Source organism: Budorcas taxicolor, chromosome 13, assembly GCF_023091745.1.
Source record: "Budorcas taxicolor isolate Tak-1 chromosome 13, Takin1.1, whole genome shotgun sequence".
In the NCBI taxonomy this organism is placed as follows: Eukaryota; Metazoa; Chordata; class Mammalia; order Artiodactyla; family Bovidae; genus Budorcas; species Budorcas taxicolor.
In genome coordinates, this window is record NC_068922.1 from 20,465,578 (window position 1) to 20,481,584 (window position 16,007).

At 38.5% G+C, this 16,007-nt stretch overlaps 1 protein-coding gene across 1 annotated transcript in view; it reads left to right on the forward strand.

Moving 5' to 3' along the window:
* MALRD1 (MAM and LDL receptor class A domain containing 1) overlaps nt 1-16,007 on the forward strand; it is a 603,405-nt gene that overhangs the window by 122,552 nt on the left and 464,846 nt on the right. Inside the window, exon 19 of the mRNA XM_052651192.1 lies at nt 2,539-2,951. Within this exon, the coding sequence (XP_052507152.1) occupies nt 2,539-2,951 (413 nt within the window). The remainder of the gene's footprint in view (nt 1-2,538; nt 2,952-16,007) is intronic.

Consider the following 16,007-nt stretch of genomic DNA (forward strand, 5'->3'; position numbering starts at 1 on the left):
TAATTTATTTTTTTGCAAATTTCGAAAGCCTTTTCATCTTTTTCACTCACTTCAAACCCCACTCCTTGAAAAACGCTGATCTATTACTAAAGATAAGCCAATTATCCTTCAAACTTCACAATATTAACTGAGTAGAATAAGATTTTGGAAGTATGGCTATAATACCAAAATATTTCTTCTGACTAAATATTAATGAGAGGAAACCATAGTGACTGTCACTTTCTCTCATAGCCTTCCATCTAGAAGTAGTAATTTTTAAAAATATTTTTGATTGGATGATAATTTCTTTACAATGTTTCTGCTGTACAACACTGTGAATCAGCCATAAGAATATAAATAGACATAGTAATTTTTTTTAATGGAGACTTTTTATTTTTTAGCTTTTATTTTTTTTATTTTTTGGCTGTGTGATGTGGCATGCAGGATCTTAGTTCCCTGATCAGGGATCAAACCCATGCTCCCTACAGTGGAAGTGTGGAGTTTTAATCACTGGATGACCAGGGAAGTCCCTAGATTTAGTACGTTATTAACATAGAATGCATTAGTCATCCAGAAATCAATGCTGTATTTCCTGAAGTATGCGTGGAACGTGGTCTTTCATTTAAGGGTGGGGCTATATGCCTTCCTTTTTGAAATAAAGATTGAGCATGCAGTCAGTCTGAAGACAGGCAATGTGAAAAAATCTGTTGGCTTTAGTGCCAGTTTTATGTCAAAAACACAGTTGCTTGACATCCCCCTTCTGCTGCACAGCCCCAGACTGACACTTGCTGAGGACCTGCGGGGCCCAGTTCACATCACAGCTGCGCTTGATTAGTCACAAGTGAGGAAATATCAAAGGAAAGCTCATCTCCCATTTGACATTTACTCTCTTGGTTCCCTTCATTAGGTCTAAGCTCCTGTTCTCTAGGTTCCGAGACAGATGATTTGTTCTTGCCTGGCTGCGTTTACTCACATATGCTTTTATTTATTATTTCAGAATATTTGTTCACCTTTGGCGCCAAGTGCCATTAGTAAGATGAATAGAGGACAGCTGACATTTGTCTTTCAAAAATATTAACTTATGTAAATGAAGTTAAAATGTGGAATCTTCATTGATTCTAAATTAACATTACCCAAATAATGTTAAATGTATTTTCTATCCCATTTATTCTAAAAAAGTACTTGGTGTCAACAGAATTGTCACATCTTGAAAAATGAATACGTTCCAATGTTATCCTACAAATGTAGCTAGTGTTGAGTGGATAAGGGACTGACCAATTCTTTAAAAGTGCTTTGAGTTCTTCTACTGACTGAAGGGAGTTAAAAGTTCAAAAGCACCAGGGACTTCCCTGGTGGTCCAGTGGCTAAGACTCCATGCTCCCAATGCGGGGGGTTCGCGTTCAATCCCTGGTCAGGGAACTGGGTCCCACAGGCTGCAGCTAAGCATTTGCATGCCACAACTAAGACCTGGAAAAGCCAAACAAATAGATAAAGAAAAGATTTTAAAGCATCAGCTCAAAGGAGCTACAACCCAGTGAGCAGAAAAGATTACCACTGAGGGGACACAGCTAAGAACTGATGAGACACACAGCATAGAAGGGAAAGAGGGAGAGGTGAGATATTTAGGGCATGCTGACAAATTAGTGCATGCCAAGGAGAAAGACAGTTGTGGATGAACAGGAAGTTATTTTAATTTGGGAATAGTAAAGCTTGAAAGATAGAGTTTAGATTTAAGTTGAGATTAAATAAGTAAATATGAAAGGATTTTGAATAGAGAAGAAAAATGATAAGCTACCATTGAGATATGGTCATTGTGGTACAAAGGAGGGATATTTGGAACTGAGGTGGGATGGATCCAGAGAGAAGAATTCAATTTCAGAGTGAAGTCTGGAAAACACCTGCCTCAGAATCATCCTGGGTGCTTATTAAAAATTGGGCTTCCTTCCATACCTGACATAGTGTTTGTACAGGACTCTACCAAGGAGTAAACAACTTTACCATTCACCCCAGGGCATTCCAAAAGATTGAGAACTAGTATGATTCTTGTCAGCAGTGCAGGTTAGAACCACCAAGGGAGCAAGTAAAATATCCTCTCAGTTGATGGGTACACAATTTGGACCAATTAAATCAACATATCTGGAGCTGAATTTGAACTTTAATTTTTCTAATGTTCACTGGTGATTGGAACACTCAGCGGAAGTTGAAATCCTTGGAGACAGAAATTTGTTGCAGTGAGCCAGCTGTGGGTAAGGTTGAGATAGTGCTACAGGGCAGGGGATGGGTATAAAAAGCATTTGGAAAATAATGGCCAAAGTGATTCCACCTCCATCTATAAAATATTATTGCTTGATGTATTAGCTAAGATTTACTTTTCTTAAAAGTTTGCTCTGCTGCTGCTGCTAAGTCACTTCAGTCGTGTCCAACTCTGTGCGCTCTAATGTTGCTTTAAAAAAGATTAGAATGGTTTACCTTGGCAGAAGCAAAGTAGCAGCTAGTATTCTCATTCATAGTTATTTTGGTCCTTAATGATCTTTTGATTTTATTTAATGCCCATTTCAGTACCCGAACTTCAGTGTAACTTTGAAAATGGACTTTGTAACTGGGAACAAGATACAGAAGATGATTTTGACTGGACTCGGTACCAGGGCCCAACATCAACGCTTAATACAGGGCCGATGAAGGATAACACTTTGGGCACAGCTCAAGGACACTATCTGTACATTGAATCATCCGAACCACAGGTTTTCCAGCACCGAGCTGCTCTGCTCAGCCCGATCCTTAATGCCACTGATGCGGAGGGCTGCACCTTCCGCTTGTACTACCACATGTTCGGAAAGCACATTTATAGGCTGGCCGTCTACCAGCGAGTCTGGAACAACACAAGAGGACAGCTGCTGTGGCATATATTTGGGAATCAAGGCTCCATTTGGATACGGAAATCTCTCAGCCTTTTCAGCAGGCAGCCTTTTCAGGTATGGACAATGGCTTTCACAAGGTATATTCAAAGTGGTGTCAGAACGTTTAAGGAATATGAAAGATCTCTATGTTCTTGAATTAAAAGTGAAGTTTTTGGTCAGTTAGCTTGACTCGCATTTATCATTTAATTAAAGGTGTACCCAAACTCTTTAGGTTTCCTTCCTCCTTGACTACCTCCAGTAACATGTGATTGAAATTTCTATAGGTGGACACATGGCATTGAACACAGCTCTAGGTTCTTCCAATCTAAGTCATTGTTGTGCTGAAATGAAAAACCTGGAGGGAAAAAAAAAGAGTTTGGCTCAATCTCTAGTCTTCTGCCAAAAGTTCAGACTCTTGAATTTGTTATTTTGAATCTCTCATTCCCTCAGATTTTGCAAGTAAGGAGCAAAAATCCAGGAAGAGAGCACACATTGCTGGAAGAGCTATTCTGGGGCAGAACCAGACTTTGAATCTAGGTTTCCTTCCTCTCGATGGAATATTCTTTAAATCTTTCCTACCTTCTCCTAAAAGTCAGTGTTTCAGTAGCAAGTTCAAATGCTTATGTGCTTTTACAGTTTTGTAAAGGGCTTTGGCATACTTTGTTTGATTCAGCAATTCCCTGAAGTGGGTAAGTCAAAGATTCTTTTTGCCAGTTTTATAGAATGGAAAAACTCAAGTTGTTTTTTGTGCCATGCTTAGTCAGTCAGTCCTGTCTGACTCTTTGCAACCCCATGGATTGTAGCCCATTAGGCTCCTCTGTCCATGGGGATTCTCCAGGTAGGAATACTAGAGTGGGTTGCCATGCCCTCCTCCAGGGGATCTTCCTAACACAGGGATCAAACCCAGGTCTCCTGCATTGCAGGTCAATTCCTTACCATCTGTGCCAGCAGGGAAGCCCAAGAACAGTCGAGTGGGTAGCCTATCCCTTCTCCAGGTGATCTTCCCATCCCAAGCCGGGGATCAAGCCGGGGTCTCCTGCGTTGCAGGCGTATTCTTTACGAGCTGAGCTCCTGGCCAGATAGATGGTGAGCAGAAAAACAGGCACTTGTTCTAGAACCCACAATGTCTATTTAATTCATGCTCATTCTGTTTCTTTGTTGTTGTTGTTGTTTCATAATGCATTTTTTTTTTACTCTGCTTAATAAAAGAATTTTATTTATTTTTGGCCCTGCTGGATCTTCATTGCTGCACAGGCTTTTTTCTAATTGCAGTGAGTGGGAGTTACTCTCTAGCTAAGGTCTGCAGGCTTCTCATTGCCCTGGCTTCTCTCGTTGCAGCGCATGGGCTGCAGAGCGTGTGGGCTTCCGTAGCTGTAGTACATGGGCTCGGTAGTTGTGGCTCCCAGGCTAGAGAGCACAGGCTCAATCATTGTGGTGCACAGGCTTAGGTGCTTCATGGCATGTGGGATCTTCCCTGATCAGGGATTGAAGCTGTGTCTCCTGCACTGGCAGGCAAATTTCTTGCCACTGAGCCACCAGGGAAACCCTCGTTCTCTTTCTGATGCATCATATAGCCTGTTGTATGTAGGAGTGTTGAATATTTGTTTTTCCCTCTGGTCAAGTAGACATGCATATGATATATTGGAAGAAACTTCTTACCTATACTGGCTAAATCTTTTTTTTTTTTTTTTGCATATTCTAAACTTCTCAGTTACCCCAATTGAAAGCACTATCTTTATCTAAATGTCTCTAGTAAAGAGTTTTACAGCCCAGAACTTAGCTGCAGGCCACCTGAGCTTCTAACCATCATAGATACACATTGAATATGGCTCAGTAGAGAATATATCGGGGTTGGTGTTTTGTCCTGATAGACATAAGATGACATCACGAAACCTAGTCTGCAAGGTGCAGAGTGATATCTTGCTGTCCAGCCCAGTAGTAAGATCCATATAATCATGTGGAATGAAATTGAAGAGGGTTTTTTGATTTTTATTTGATAATTGCTCATCCACTTCAAGTTAATTCTTAATGTCTAATCAGGTCAGTTGTAATTTGGGCTTAACTAGAGAAGGAAATGGCAACCCACTCCAGTGTTCTTGCCTGGAGAATCCCAGGGATGGGGGAGGCTGGTGGGCTGCCGTCTATGGGGTCGCAGAGTCGGACACGACTGAAGTGGTTTAGCAGCAGCAGTATTTAAATGGATAAACTTTCCTTGTGATGTTTACTGAAGAACTGCTTTTCAGTTATAGAATTGAGCTTATGGTTTCTGGAAGGGGATGGATGGGGAGAAGGGATTGTTAGGAAGTTTGGGTTAGACACACTGCTATATTTTAAGTGGATAACCAACAAGGATCTACTGTATAGCACATGGAACTCTGCTCAGTGTTACATGACTGTCTGGATGGGAGAGGAGTTTAGGGGAGAGTGGAGTCCCTTTACTGTCCACCTGAAACTATCCCAACAGTGTTAATCAGTTATACCCCAGTACAAAATAAAAAATAAAAAGAATTGGTTTTCAGGAGAAAATCAGCCTTGTAAGGGAGTGGTTTCAGAGTCAGATGACCAATGAACTAACCAAAATTCCTTTGGTTATGAATCTAAAGCATCAGTATTGAGGTTTGAAACCCAACCTGAATTACACAGAGTACTCTATTTGATTTTATCCAAGGGTTCTTTTTTTTTTTTTTAATGAATTTTAGGCATGAAAAGACAAAATCAGAGATTCTGCATGCTGTGTAGATTAATGATTTAAGATAATAAGGACTGAGACCATTTTAAGCAATAGGATGTTTGTCCATTGAATAGTTTCTGTTCTACTGAACAAAGGTGGCAACAACCAGCATTTTCATTAAGTGTGATATTGTAGTGAAATTACCTAGTATCATGCCCAGGAATTAATAGGTACTCACTAAATATTTGGTTAATAGAAAAATTTAAATGTTTTTCAGGATCATTCATTTAAAATGGAATACATAGGATAGAACCAGATTGTACATGCAGGTATAGGAACAATTTGTCTTCTTAATGTCAGTTTAAATTATCATCTACTGCTTTTGTGTGTGGTATGGTCAGTAAAAGCTCAGCAAGTCACTGCATATAAAACTTCAGGTCAACCTTCTACCTAATTTTTATTATGAGATTTCTGAGATTTGTTTGATAACAGTACATTGTGAATGTACGGTCAAGCTAATTCAAATATCGATGTGCTTCATTCCTGAAAGTTTCTTAATATCCCTTTTTAAAATTAATTGATTTTTGACTACACTGGGTCTTCACTGCTTTGCCCAGGCTTTCTCTAGTTGTCGTGAGCCGGGGCTGCTCTTGGGCGCAGTGTGTGAGCTTTTCATTATCGTTGCTTCCCCTGTTGCAGACCACATGCTCCAGAGTGCATGGCCTTCAGTGGGTGCAGCTCGTGGGCTCGAGGGCATAAGGGCTTCAGTGGTTGCAGCTCGAGGGCCCGACAGTGCAGGCTTAGTAGTTGCAGCACACAGGCTTGGCTGCTTCGCAGCATGTGCAGTCTTCCCAGACCAGGGATCCCACCCATGTCTCCTGCATTGGCAGGTGAATTCTTACCCACTGTGCCACCAGGGAAGTTCCTGATATCCCTTTGTAATATCTCCTTCTGGCCCTCACTTCCATCCCTGGACAACCACTGAACTTTCAGTGTATATTAACTTACACCACTCAAAATGTTATATAAGTCAAATTGTATGGCATGTACTTTTTTCTGACATATTTCATTCTGTACAATTATTTTGAGATTCATTTTATTACCAAATATATCAGTACTTCACTTCCTTCTATTGTTAAATAGTATTCCACGATATGGATAGAGCAGTTTTTTTCCATTCTTCTTGGCAGGGATTCAATATCAGCAGTGTTCACTGATAAGTATTGCAAAAACCTAGTTTAAAGAAACTTATTAATTCTTTGGCACCCCAGGAACAAGGACTTACAAGCTTCTGCTCACTTATTCCTAACATGGCCTTGTTTTCTGAAGTATATATTTATATATGAAGTTGGCCCAAGGAGAGGACATGGACTTTCAAAGAAAAAATTCTCCAGGTGGTATCACATCATTAAAATATTAAGAAATTGTAAAATATAAACACCACAGAACTGTCTGACTAAATCTGAAAGAATTTTATAGTGTTCTGGTAACATTCCTCAGTAATAAAGAGAATTTTCCACTGGTGGATTTTGTGAAAAGATTGAAAAACCTTATTCATAATCATGATTTATTTTTTTCATTTGTGGGATATAGCTTTAAATATTAAACAGTGCATCATTTTTCAGTACTTCTAGGAAAAATGTTTCGTAAGTTATATTGTAAATAAAAGAGGACCACATTTAATAATGTTAAGTTGATTCCACTTTTCATGAAATTGTAAACAGAAATGCTACAAGTATAAATTATTTATGCAGTCTCATGTAACATTTTTCTTCCAAGCTTCTAGTGGAGTTGTTAGAATTTACATTGAAAGGTTTGGGGTGGAATCTGCTGGCTTGAAGCCTGTGTAAGTAGTGCTCATAGATTTGTTGCTTACTGGCAGCAGCAGAACAGCATACTGAATCTTATTTCACAATTTTAAGTTTCTCATAGGCTGTCTTCTTCTGCTGAACTCAAATATAAGCACAGCTTAGTATGTCAACTCTTGCTCACAACCTGATCCAAAGTGATGAGCTTGGTTTCCAGTGGGAAGAACGTGTGAGTAAGATAGGGAGAAGAAAAGGTTAGGTAGAGAATATTACAAGAATGCCAGGGCCAGAAAGGATGTCTCATTCCTTAATAAATCCATTATTTAAATTCTGCTTTACTGGTTATGAGAGAGCTTCCCTGTAGCTCAGATGGTAAAGAATCTGCCTGCAATGCGGGAGACCCAGGTTTGATCCCTGGGTTGGGAAGATCTCCTGGAGAAGGGAATGGCAACCCACTCCAGTATTCTTGCCTGGAGAATCCCATGGACAGAGGATCCTGGCAGCTACCGTCCATGGCGTCGCCAAGAGTCGAACATGACTGAGTGACTAACACACTACTTATGACTTCTATAATACTAAATGACATCTAATATTTTTGATCCTCTAAAATTACAGTAGAATATTAATGAGTCATTAAGCTTTGGAAATTATTTATATATTTGTAATATATGTGTTATATATTATGGATCATTAAGTATTAAAAAATCATAGAAATTAATACATGCTATATAAAGTGAAAGTGTTAGTTACTCAGTCACGTGTGACTCTTTGCAACCCCATGGACTGTAGCAATAAGAAAAATAGCAAGTTTGAATGTTTTACTGGGTTGCCAAAACGTTTGTTCAGATTTTTCTCTGTGATCTTTTCTGTAACATCTAGTTTGTCTTATCCCCTTTTAGTCTATGCCCTATTTGAAACTTCATGTAACTATGCTTTGGTTTGTTTGTTTCTTTTTCTCCCTGCTGTTGCATATATGAGCCATTCAATTCCTTTCTAATCATACTTGCAAATACTTTTATCCTCCCTTCTGGTTAGAGGAGTAGGATGGAGGCAGAAAAGGTAGATGCAGTGTAGGGGGTCACCATATCTGGTTTGGCGGATTTTGCCACAGCAAGGCTATACAGCTGAAGGGCTCTGAGTAAGGTTGAAATCTCAGTGGTGGGATTTATTTACCATTCTGGAATTTGTGCAGAAGTGCTGGCTATGCTGCCAGCTGCCTTGCTGGCCTCTTGACAAAGTTTTTAACTACAAAGTTTTTAACTTTTGTGAAACTGCAGTATGAAGAAAAGTGCATTAGATTATTAGGGCAGAATTATTTTGCTAAAAGCAAAACTGTAGGTAGCATACTGGATATGAGCCTTCTTATTCAGACAGTGTCTGTGTATTTATCTGGACAAACAAAAGCAATAGTTTATTCCCATCTGAGGTATTGTTCACCCTCTAGGAATAAACTCTGTGAAATGTCTTTCAAATGTGTTTTTTCTCTGCTGATCCAAACTCATTTTAATCATGTGTAACATTTCAGATTTGACTTTTCTATGCAAGTGTGTGTGTGTGTGTGTGTGTGTGTGTGTGTGTTTAACAATATAATGTATTGAACCAAATTTTTTTGCTTGTTTTTATTGATGACACGTGATTTTGGCTTTTATCTTCAGTAGAAAATCAATGTGTCATAGCACTCACTAAGAAAAAGGTATAGTACCTCTTTGTGATTCTTTGTCAGATATTGCTTTATCTTGATTTATGCCTTTAAACTTTTTCTCATTCAGCAGAAAATATCATGGTGATATCTGTGAGAGCAAAGTGATCTATACCAATTTATGCTCTGAGTGCAGCCTCCTTCCAGAATTGCTTATGGAACATATGAACTCACAGTAGATTAGGGACACAATGCCTTCTTCCTTCTTAAATATGTCAGATTAACGATTTTGGTGCATATCCAAACTTTTACACTGAAATTTTTAGGGAAAATGTTCCTTTATAAAATAAAAGGTGATTGAAGATAGTTATTATTCTAGGGTATTCAAGGCCTTCCCAGAATTTTGGAGTCTGAAAAGAAAATCAGGATTCTTGGTCTTGGCAAGATTTCACTTTGTGTTATCAGGTTTGTCATTTGGAACTGCTCTAGGGCCTGTTCTGAAATTTCTTCAAAACAGCATTGTCGACTATGGCCAAACTGAAATCTGATTATAAACTTTTGAAAGATAATTTCTTGGACTAGAATTCAAGAAATCATCTTCCAAGTAACTTTTTATTTTATTTTATTTACTCCAAACGTGCATTGTAGTTTACTTTATCTTGTCATAATCTGCGCTGGAAACAGTATTTCATTGTTACCATCTTGAACTTTTTATTGAATTCAAAAATGATTAGGCTGTTTTGTGCTTGTGTAAAAGAAGCCTTTACATTTTATGATATAAAACCTTCTGCCAAAGGGAGGAAAAGAATACGGATGAATGCAATTCTTTAAAATGTTTAAGATTCAGTTCAGTTTAGTTGCTCAGTTGTGTTTGACTCTTTGCGACCCCATAGACTGCAGCAAGCCAGGCCTTCCTGTTCATCACCAACTTCCGGAGTTTACTCAAACTCATGTCCATTGAGTGATAATGCCATCCAACCATCTCATCCTCTGTCGTCCCCTACTCCACCCACCTTCAATCTTTCCCAACATCAGGGTCTTTTCAAAAGAGTCAGTTCTTTCCATCAGGTGGCCAAAGTATTGGAGTTTCAGCTCCAGCCTCAGTCCTTCCAACGAATATTCAGGACTGATTTCCTTTAGGATGGACTGGTTAGAACTCCTTGCAGTCCAAGGAACTCTCAAGAGTCTTCTCCAACACCACAGTTCAAAAGCATTAATTCTTCAGCACTCAGCTTTCTTTACAGTCCAACTCTCACATACATACATACATGACTATTGGAAGAACCATAGTTTTGACTATATGGACCTTTGTTGGCAAAATAATGTCTCTGCTTTTTACTATGCTGTCTAGGTTGTTCATAACTTTCCTTCTGGGGAGCAAGTGTCTTTTAATTTCATGGCTGCAGTCACCATCTGTAGTGATTTTAGAGCCCCACCAATAAATGTCAGCCACTGCTTCCACTGTTTCCCCATCTATTTGCCATGAAGTGATGGGACCAGATGCCATGAGCTTAGTTTTCTGAATGTTGAGCTTTAAGCCAACTTTTCCACTTGACTCTTTCACTTTCATCAAGAGACTCTTTAGTTCTTCTTCATTTTCTGCCATAAGGGTGGTGTCCTCTGCATATCTGAGGTGATTGATATTTCTCCCAGCAATCTTGAGTCCAGCCTGTGCTTCATCCAGTTTCTCATGATGTATTCTGCATAGAAGTTAAATAAGCAGGTGACAATATACTGCCTTGGCGTACTCTTTTCCTATTTGGAACCAGTCTGTTGTTCCAGGTCCAGTTCTAACTGTTGCTTCATGACCTTCATACAGATTTTTCAAGAGGCAGGTCAGGTGGTCTGGTATTCCCATCTCTTTCAGAATTTTCCAAAGTTGATTGTGATCCACACAGTCAAAGGCTTTGGCATAGTCAATAAAGCAGAAATAGATGTTTTTCTGGAACTCTCTTCCTTTTTCAATGATGCAACAGATGTTGGCAATTTGATCTCTGGTTCCTCTGGCTCTTCTAAATTCAGTTTGAACATCTGGAAGTTCACAGTTTATGTACTGTTGAAGCCTGGCTTGGAGAATTTTAAGCCTTACTTTGCTAGCATGTGAGATGAGTGCAATTGTGTGGCAGTTTGAACATTCTTTGGCATTGCCTTTCTTTGGGATTGGAATGAAAACTGACCTTTTCCAGTCCTGTGGCCACTGCTGAGTTTTCCAAATTTGCTGGCATACTGAGTGCAGCACTTTCACAGCATCATCTTTTAGGATTTGAAATAGCTCAACTGAGATTCCATCACCTCAACTAGTTTTGTTTGTAGTGATGCTTCTTAAGAGGCCCACTTGACTTCACATTCCAGGATGTCTGGCTCTAGGTGAGCAATCACACCATCGTGGTTATCTGGATCATGAAGGTCTTTTTTGTATAGTTCTGTGTATTCTTGCCACCTTTTCTTAATATCTTCTGCTTCTGTTAGGTCCATACCATTTCTGTCCTTTATTGTGCCCATCTTTGTTTGAAAAGTTCCCTTGGTATCTCTTAATTTTCTTGAAGGGATCTCTAGTCTTTCCCATTCTATTGTTTTCCTCTATTTCTTTGCATTGATCACTGAGGAATGCTTTCTTAACTCTCCTGCTATTCTTTGGAACTCTGCATTCAAATGAGTACATCTTTCCTTTTTTTCCTTTAGTTTTCACTTCTCTTCTTTTCACAGCTATTTGTAAGGCCTCCTCAGACAACCATTTTGCCTTTATTTTTCTTGGGGATCATCTGGATCCCTGTCTCCTGTACAATGTCACAAACCTCTCCATAGTTCTTCAGGTACTCTGTCTATCATATCTAGTCCCTTGAATCTATTTCTCACTTCCCCTGTATAATCGGAAGGGATTTGATTATGAATGGGATATGAATGGGATATGAATGGGATTATGAATGGGATAGTGGTTTTCCCTACTTACTTCAATTTAAGTCTGAATTTGGCAATAAGGACTTCATGATCTGAGCCACAATCAGCTCCTAATCTTGTTTTGCTGACTGTATAGAGCTTCTCCATCTTTGGCTGCAAAGAATATAATCAGTCTGATTTTGGTGTTGACCATCTGATGATGTCCCTATGCAGAGTCTTCTCTTGTGTTGTTGGAAGAGAGTGTTTGCTATGACTAGTGTGTTCTCCTGGAAAAACTCTATTAGCCTTTGCCCTGCTTCATTCTGTACTCCAAGACCAAATTTGCCGGTTACCCCAGGTATTTCTTGACTTCCTACTTTTGCATTCCAGGCCCCTATAATGAAAAGGACATCTTTTTTGGATGTTAGTTCTAGAAGATCTTGTAGGTCTTCACAGAACCATTCAATTTTAGCTTCTTCAGCATTACTGGTTGGGGCATAGACTTGGATTACTGTGATATTGAATGGTTTGCCTAGGAAACAAACAGAGATCATTCTGTCATTTTTGAGATTGCATCCAAGTACTGCATTTAGGACTGTCTTGTTGACTATGATGGCTACTCCATCTGAATCCAATTAATGAAATGTTTCAGGTAAAAGATGTTAATTGATCCCTGAACCAGTCTCCAGCATGGTTAAGAGTAATGAATGAAGATGGAGAAAAATTCTAAAAATTGTTAAAAAAAAAAAAAAGTAGATGTCAATCCCCATAACCTCATACTTTGATCTACTGGGCAATTCTGTGATGTACCTGAAGTGTTTATTTACACTGAAAATCTACAAAGGCCTTTTCTCTTCCCAGCTTCTCTGTGAGTTACTGTCTATGGAAATTTTATTTATATTTGAAAACTTTGAAATTTTTAGGACATTTGAGAGGTTTTTAGAGACTATTTATGATATTTTATTTTATTTATTATTTTTCACTTCTTATTTATTTATTATTTCATTTATTATTATTTTTTAACTTTACCATATTGTATTGGTTTTGCCAATACATGAATCCGCCATGGGTATACACGTGTTCCCAATCCCAAACCCCCATCCCACCTCCCCCCCACCCAACACCATCCCTCCAGGTCATCCCAGTGCACCAGCCCCAAGCATCCTGTACCCTGCATCGAACCTAGACTGGTGATTTGTTTCTTATATGATATTATACATGTTTCAATGCCATTCTCCCACATCATCCCACCCTCTCCCTCTCCCTCTCCCACAGAGTCCAAAAGACTGTTCTATACATCTGTGTCTCTTTTGCTGTCTTGCATACAGGGTTATCATTACCCTCTTTCTAAATTCCATATATATGCATTAGTATACTGTATTGGTGTTTTTCTTTCTGGCTTACTTCTCTCTGTATATACAATCGGCTCCAGTTTCATCCACCTCATTAGAACGGATTCAAATGTATTCTTTTTAATGGCTGAGTATATGTACTACAGCTTTCTTATCCATTCATCTGCTGATGGACATCTAGGTTGCTTCCATGTCCTGGCTATTGTAAACAGCGCTGCGATGAACATTGGGGTACACGTGTCCCTTTAAATGAGGACTGTTCTGGAGAATCTGAAATATGTGTCCCTGTGTATAAATACATCCTTTTCATGTAGAGGCTACTTGAATACTTTGGTGTCTCCAAATTCACACTCTGTGCACATCGATTTATGTGCAAATCCATATGAATATATTTTCTGTTATTAGCAGAGTTACTATGATTTTCATTTGTATGTATTATGAGTATTCTTTAAACTGCAGGTCCCTGATTACTGCTTCAGTCAGTACAGAGCAGACCTTCACCCACTGTGTCCCTGGTTGAAGCTTCATCTTAATTATAACACAGTCAGAAGCAATTAAAACCCATGAGGAAGTGTCAGAAAAGCTAGGGAGCACCTAAGCTCTATCTTAGAAAAAAGCTTTATTTTTCTTTCTCAAATACAGTGTGTAACTACTTGTTTTGACCTCCAAGACTCTATACTCCTCCTATGTTGTTGCCCCTGACTTTTGAATTTTTGATTCCATTTTAAGATTTATTCCTGCCTTCTCTGCTCTCATAGGTAATGACAGCTTCCTCTATAATTCATGGCTTTATCTTTGCTCAGATAACTGCTAATGATGGAGGTGGGTGTATTACATGTCCTTCTATCATTTGGATCTACAATTAGTAGTGTTATACCTACATTGCAAATTATAGTGCTATACCGCCGCCGCAATTTATGCAGTGTTAGAGAACTTTGCATTGACTTGGAACTACTACTTGGTGTAAAGTATGAGTTAATTTTAGTTTACATTTTAAGTAGCTCAGATTCAAGAGGTATTTTTTTAGTACAATAAATTTAACTTGTACTCTGTTATAGAGTGATTTCAGGTTATTGAGAAAGACAGGATAAGGACTTTAGAGTAAAATATGGACTTTACATTTGCTTGCGTTCAAACCCTGACTTTGTCAGTTATTATCTGTGTAGCCTTAGGAAAATTATGTAAACTCTCTGTGCCACATTTTCTTTATCTGTAATCAGGTATGATAATAGTGCTACCTTGTATAGTTTTTTTTTTTAAGATTGCATGTATTAATATATACATATAAAACACTTGAAATTTTCCAGGCATACAGTAATTACTCAAACATTAGCAATAAGAACAATAATAATAATAAATATAATAGGTGTTATTAAGTTTAAAAGTAAAAATTGAAGGTTGTCACTGAGCTAGAGTAAACATCATATGACCTTTGTCTCCTTTCTAAGTGGTTGAGGAGATAAGCCATTTCCTCTATCTTTGTGCCTAATTACTCTTAATAAAGGCATGTTTCTCCTCATGGACTTCCCTGGTGGCTCAGACTGTGAAGAGTCTGTCTACAATGCGGGAGACCCGGGTTCGATCCCTGGGTTGGGAAGAGTCGGTTCCAGAGGAAGATCCTCTGGAGAAGGAAATGGCAATCCACTCCAGTACTATTGCCTGGAAAATCCCATGGACAGAGCAGCTTGGTAAGCTACAGTCCATGGGGTCGCAAAGAGTCGGACATGACTGAGTGACTTCACTTTCACTTTCCCCTCATGGTAGCCAGCACAAACTACCTGATTCTTCTCTTATGTTGTAATATAATGATAAAAGTGAAGTCACTCAGTTGTGTGTGACTCTTTGTGACCCCATGGACCAGGCTCCTCTGGTCTCTATTCTAATTATTGCCTAATCTTTGCCTTTCATGCGTCTAGCTTGACTTGCATTATGATGTACAGTCCGTATTTATCCTTATTTAGTAGCTTCCATCTGCGTCAAAACAGGTCTTTTTCTTTTCCCCTCAATCTTAACCATATTTATTTCTCCTCCTTGCATGACAAAAAATAAAAAAAACTCAGCTTTTGTCTGTAATCCCCACATGTCATTCACTTTGTTTTAAATATCTAGAGTTAACCTTTACTTTTTTAGTGAAGTATTTTGTATTACACAAATACAATAAACAAAAAAATGACAATTTTCAAAAGATATTGGCATGATCCTCAGATGATGATGTACCATAGGATAAAATTGGGCCTGCATAAATTAATTTTCATTAAATAGTTATTAATAACTGTACAGAAAACTTTAAGCGTTTACATTAATGTTAGGAATAGGAAATTGAGCTTGATATCTGCTATTGTTCTTAATAATAATAATATGAATATCTAATAATAATATTTTAACTTTACATTTTTAAACATTAAGTTATTTGTTTAAAAAATTTTGAGGGGAACAGTTGATTTACAATGTTAGTTTCAGGTGTACAAAAAAGTGAATCTGTTACACGTGTATCTGTATCCACTCTTTTTTAGATTCTTCTCCCATATAGGCTGTTACAATAAGGACATACTGTATGGCACAGGGAACTCTACTTGATACTCGGTAGTAGATCCAACCTTTATAGTCACTGTTCACAAAAGTTCCTGATGTACTGTCAGGACTGCTACTGCCCTTTGACAGAAGGCCAACCTATATTCAGTCTAAAGGTGTGTCATCTGTGGATGCTGTCACAGGGCAGGATGCTGAGTGTCTTAGTCAGTCTGAGTTCCAGGAAAGGGGAAAGAATTAGCTTCTCTTTTCCCC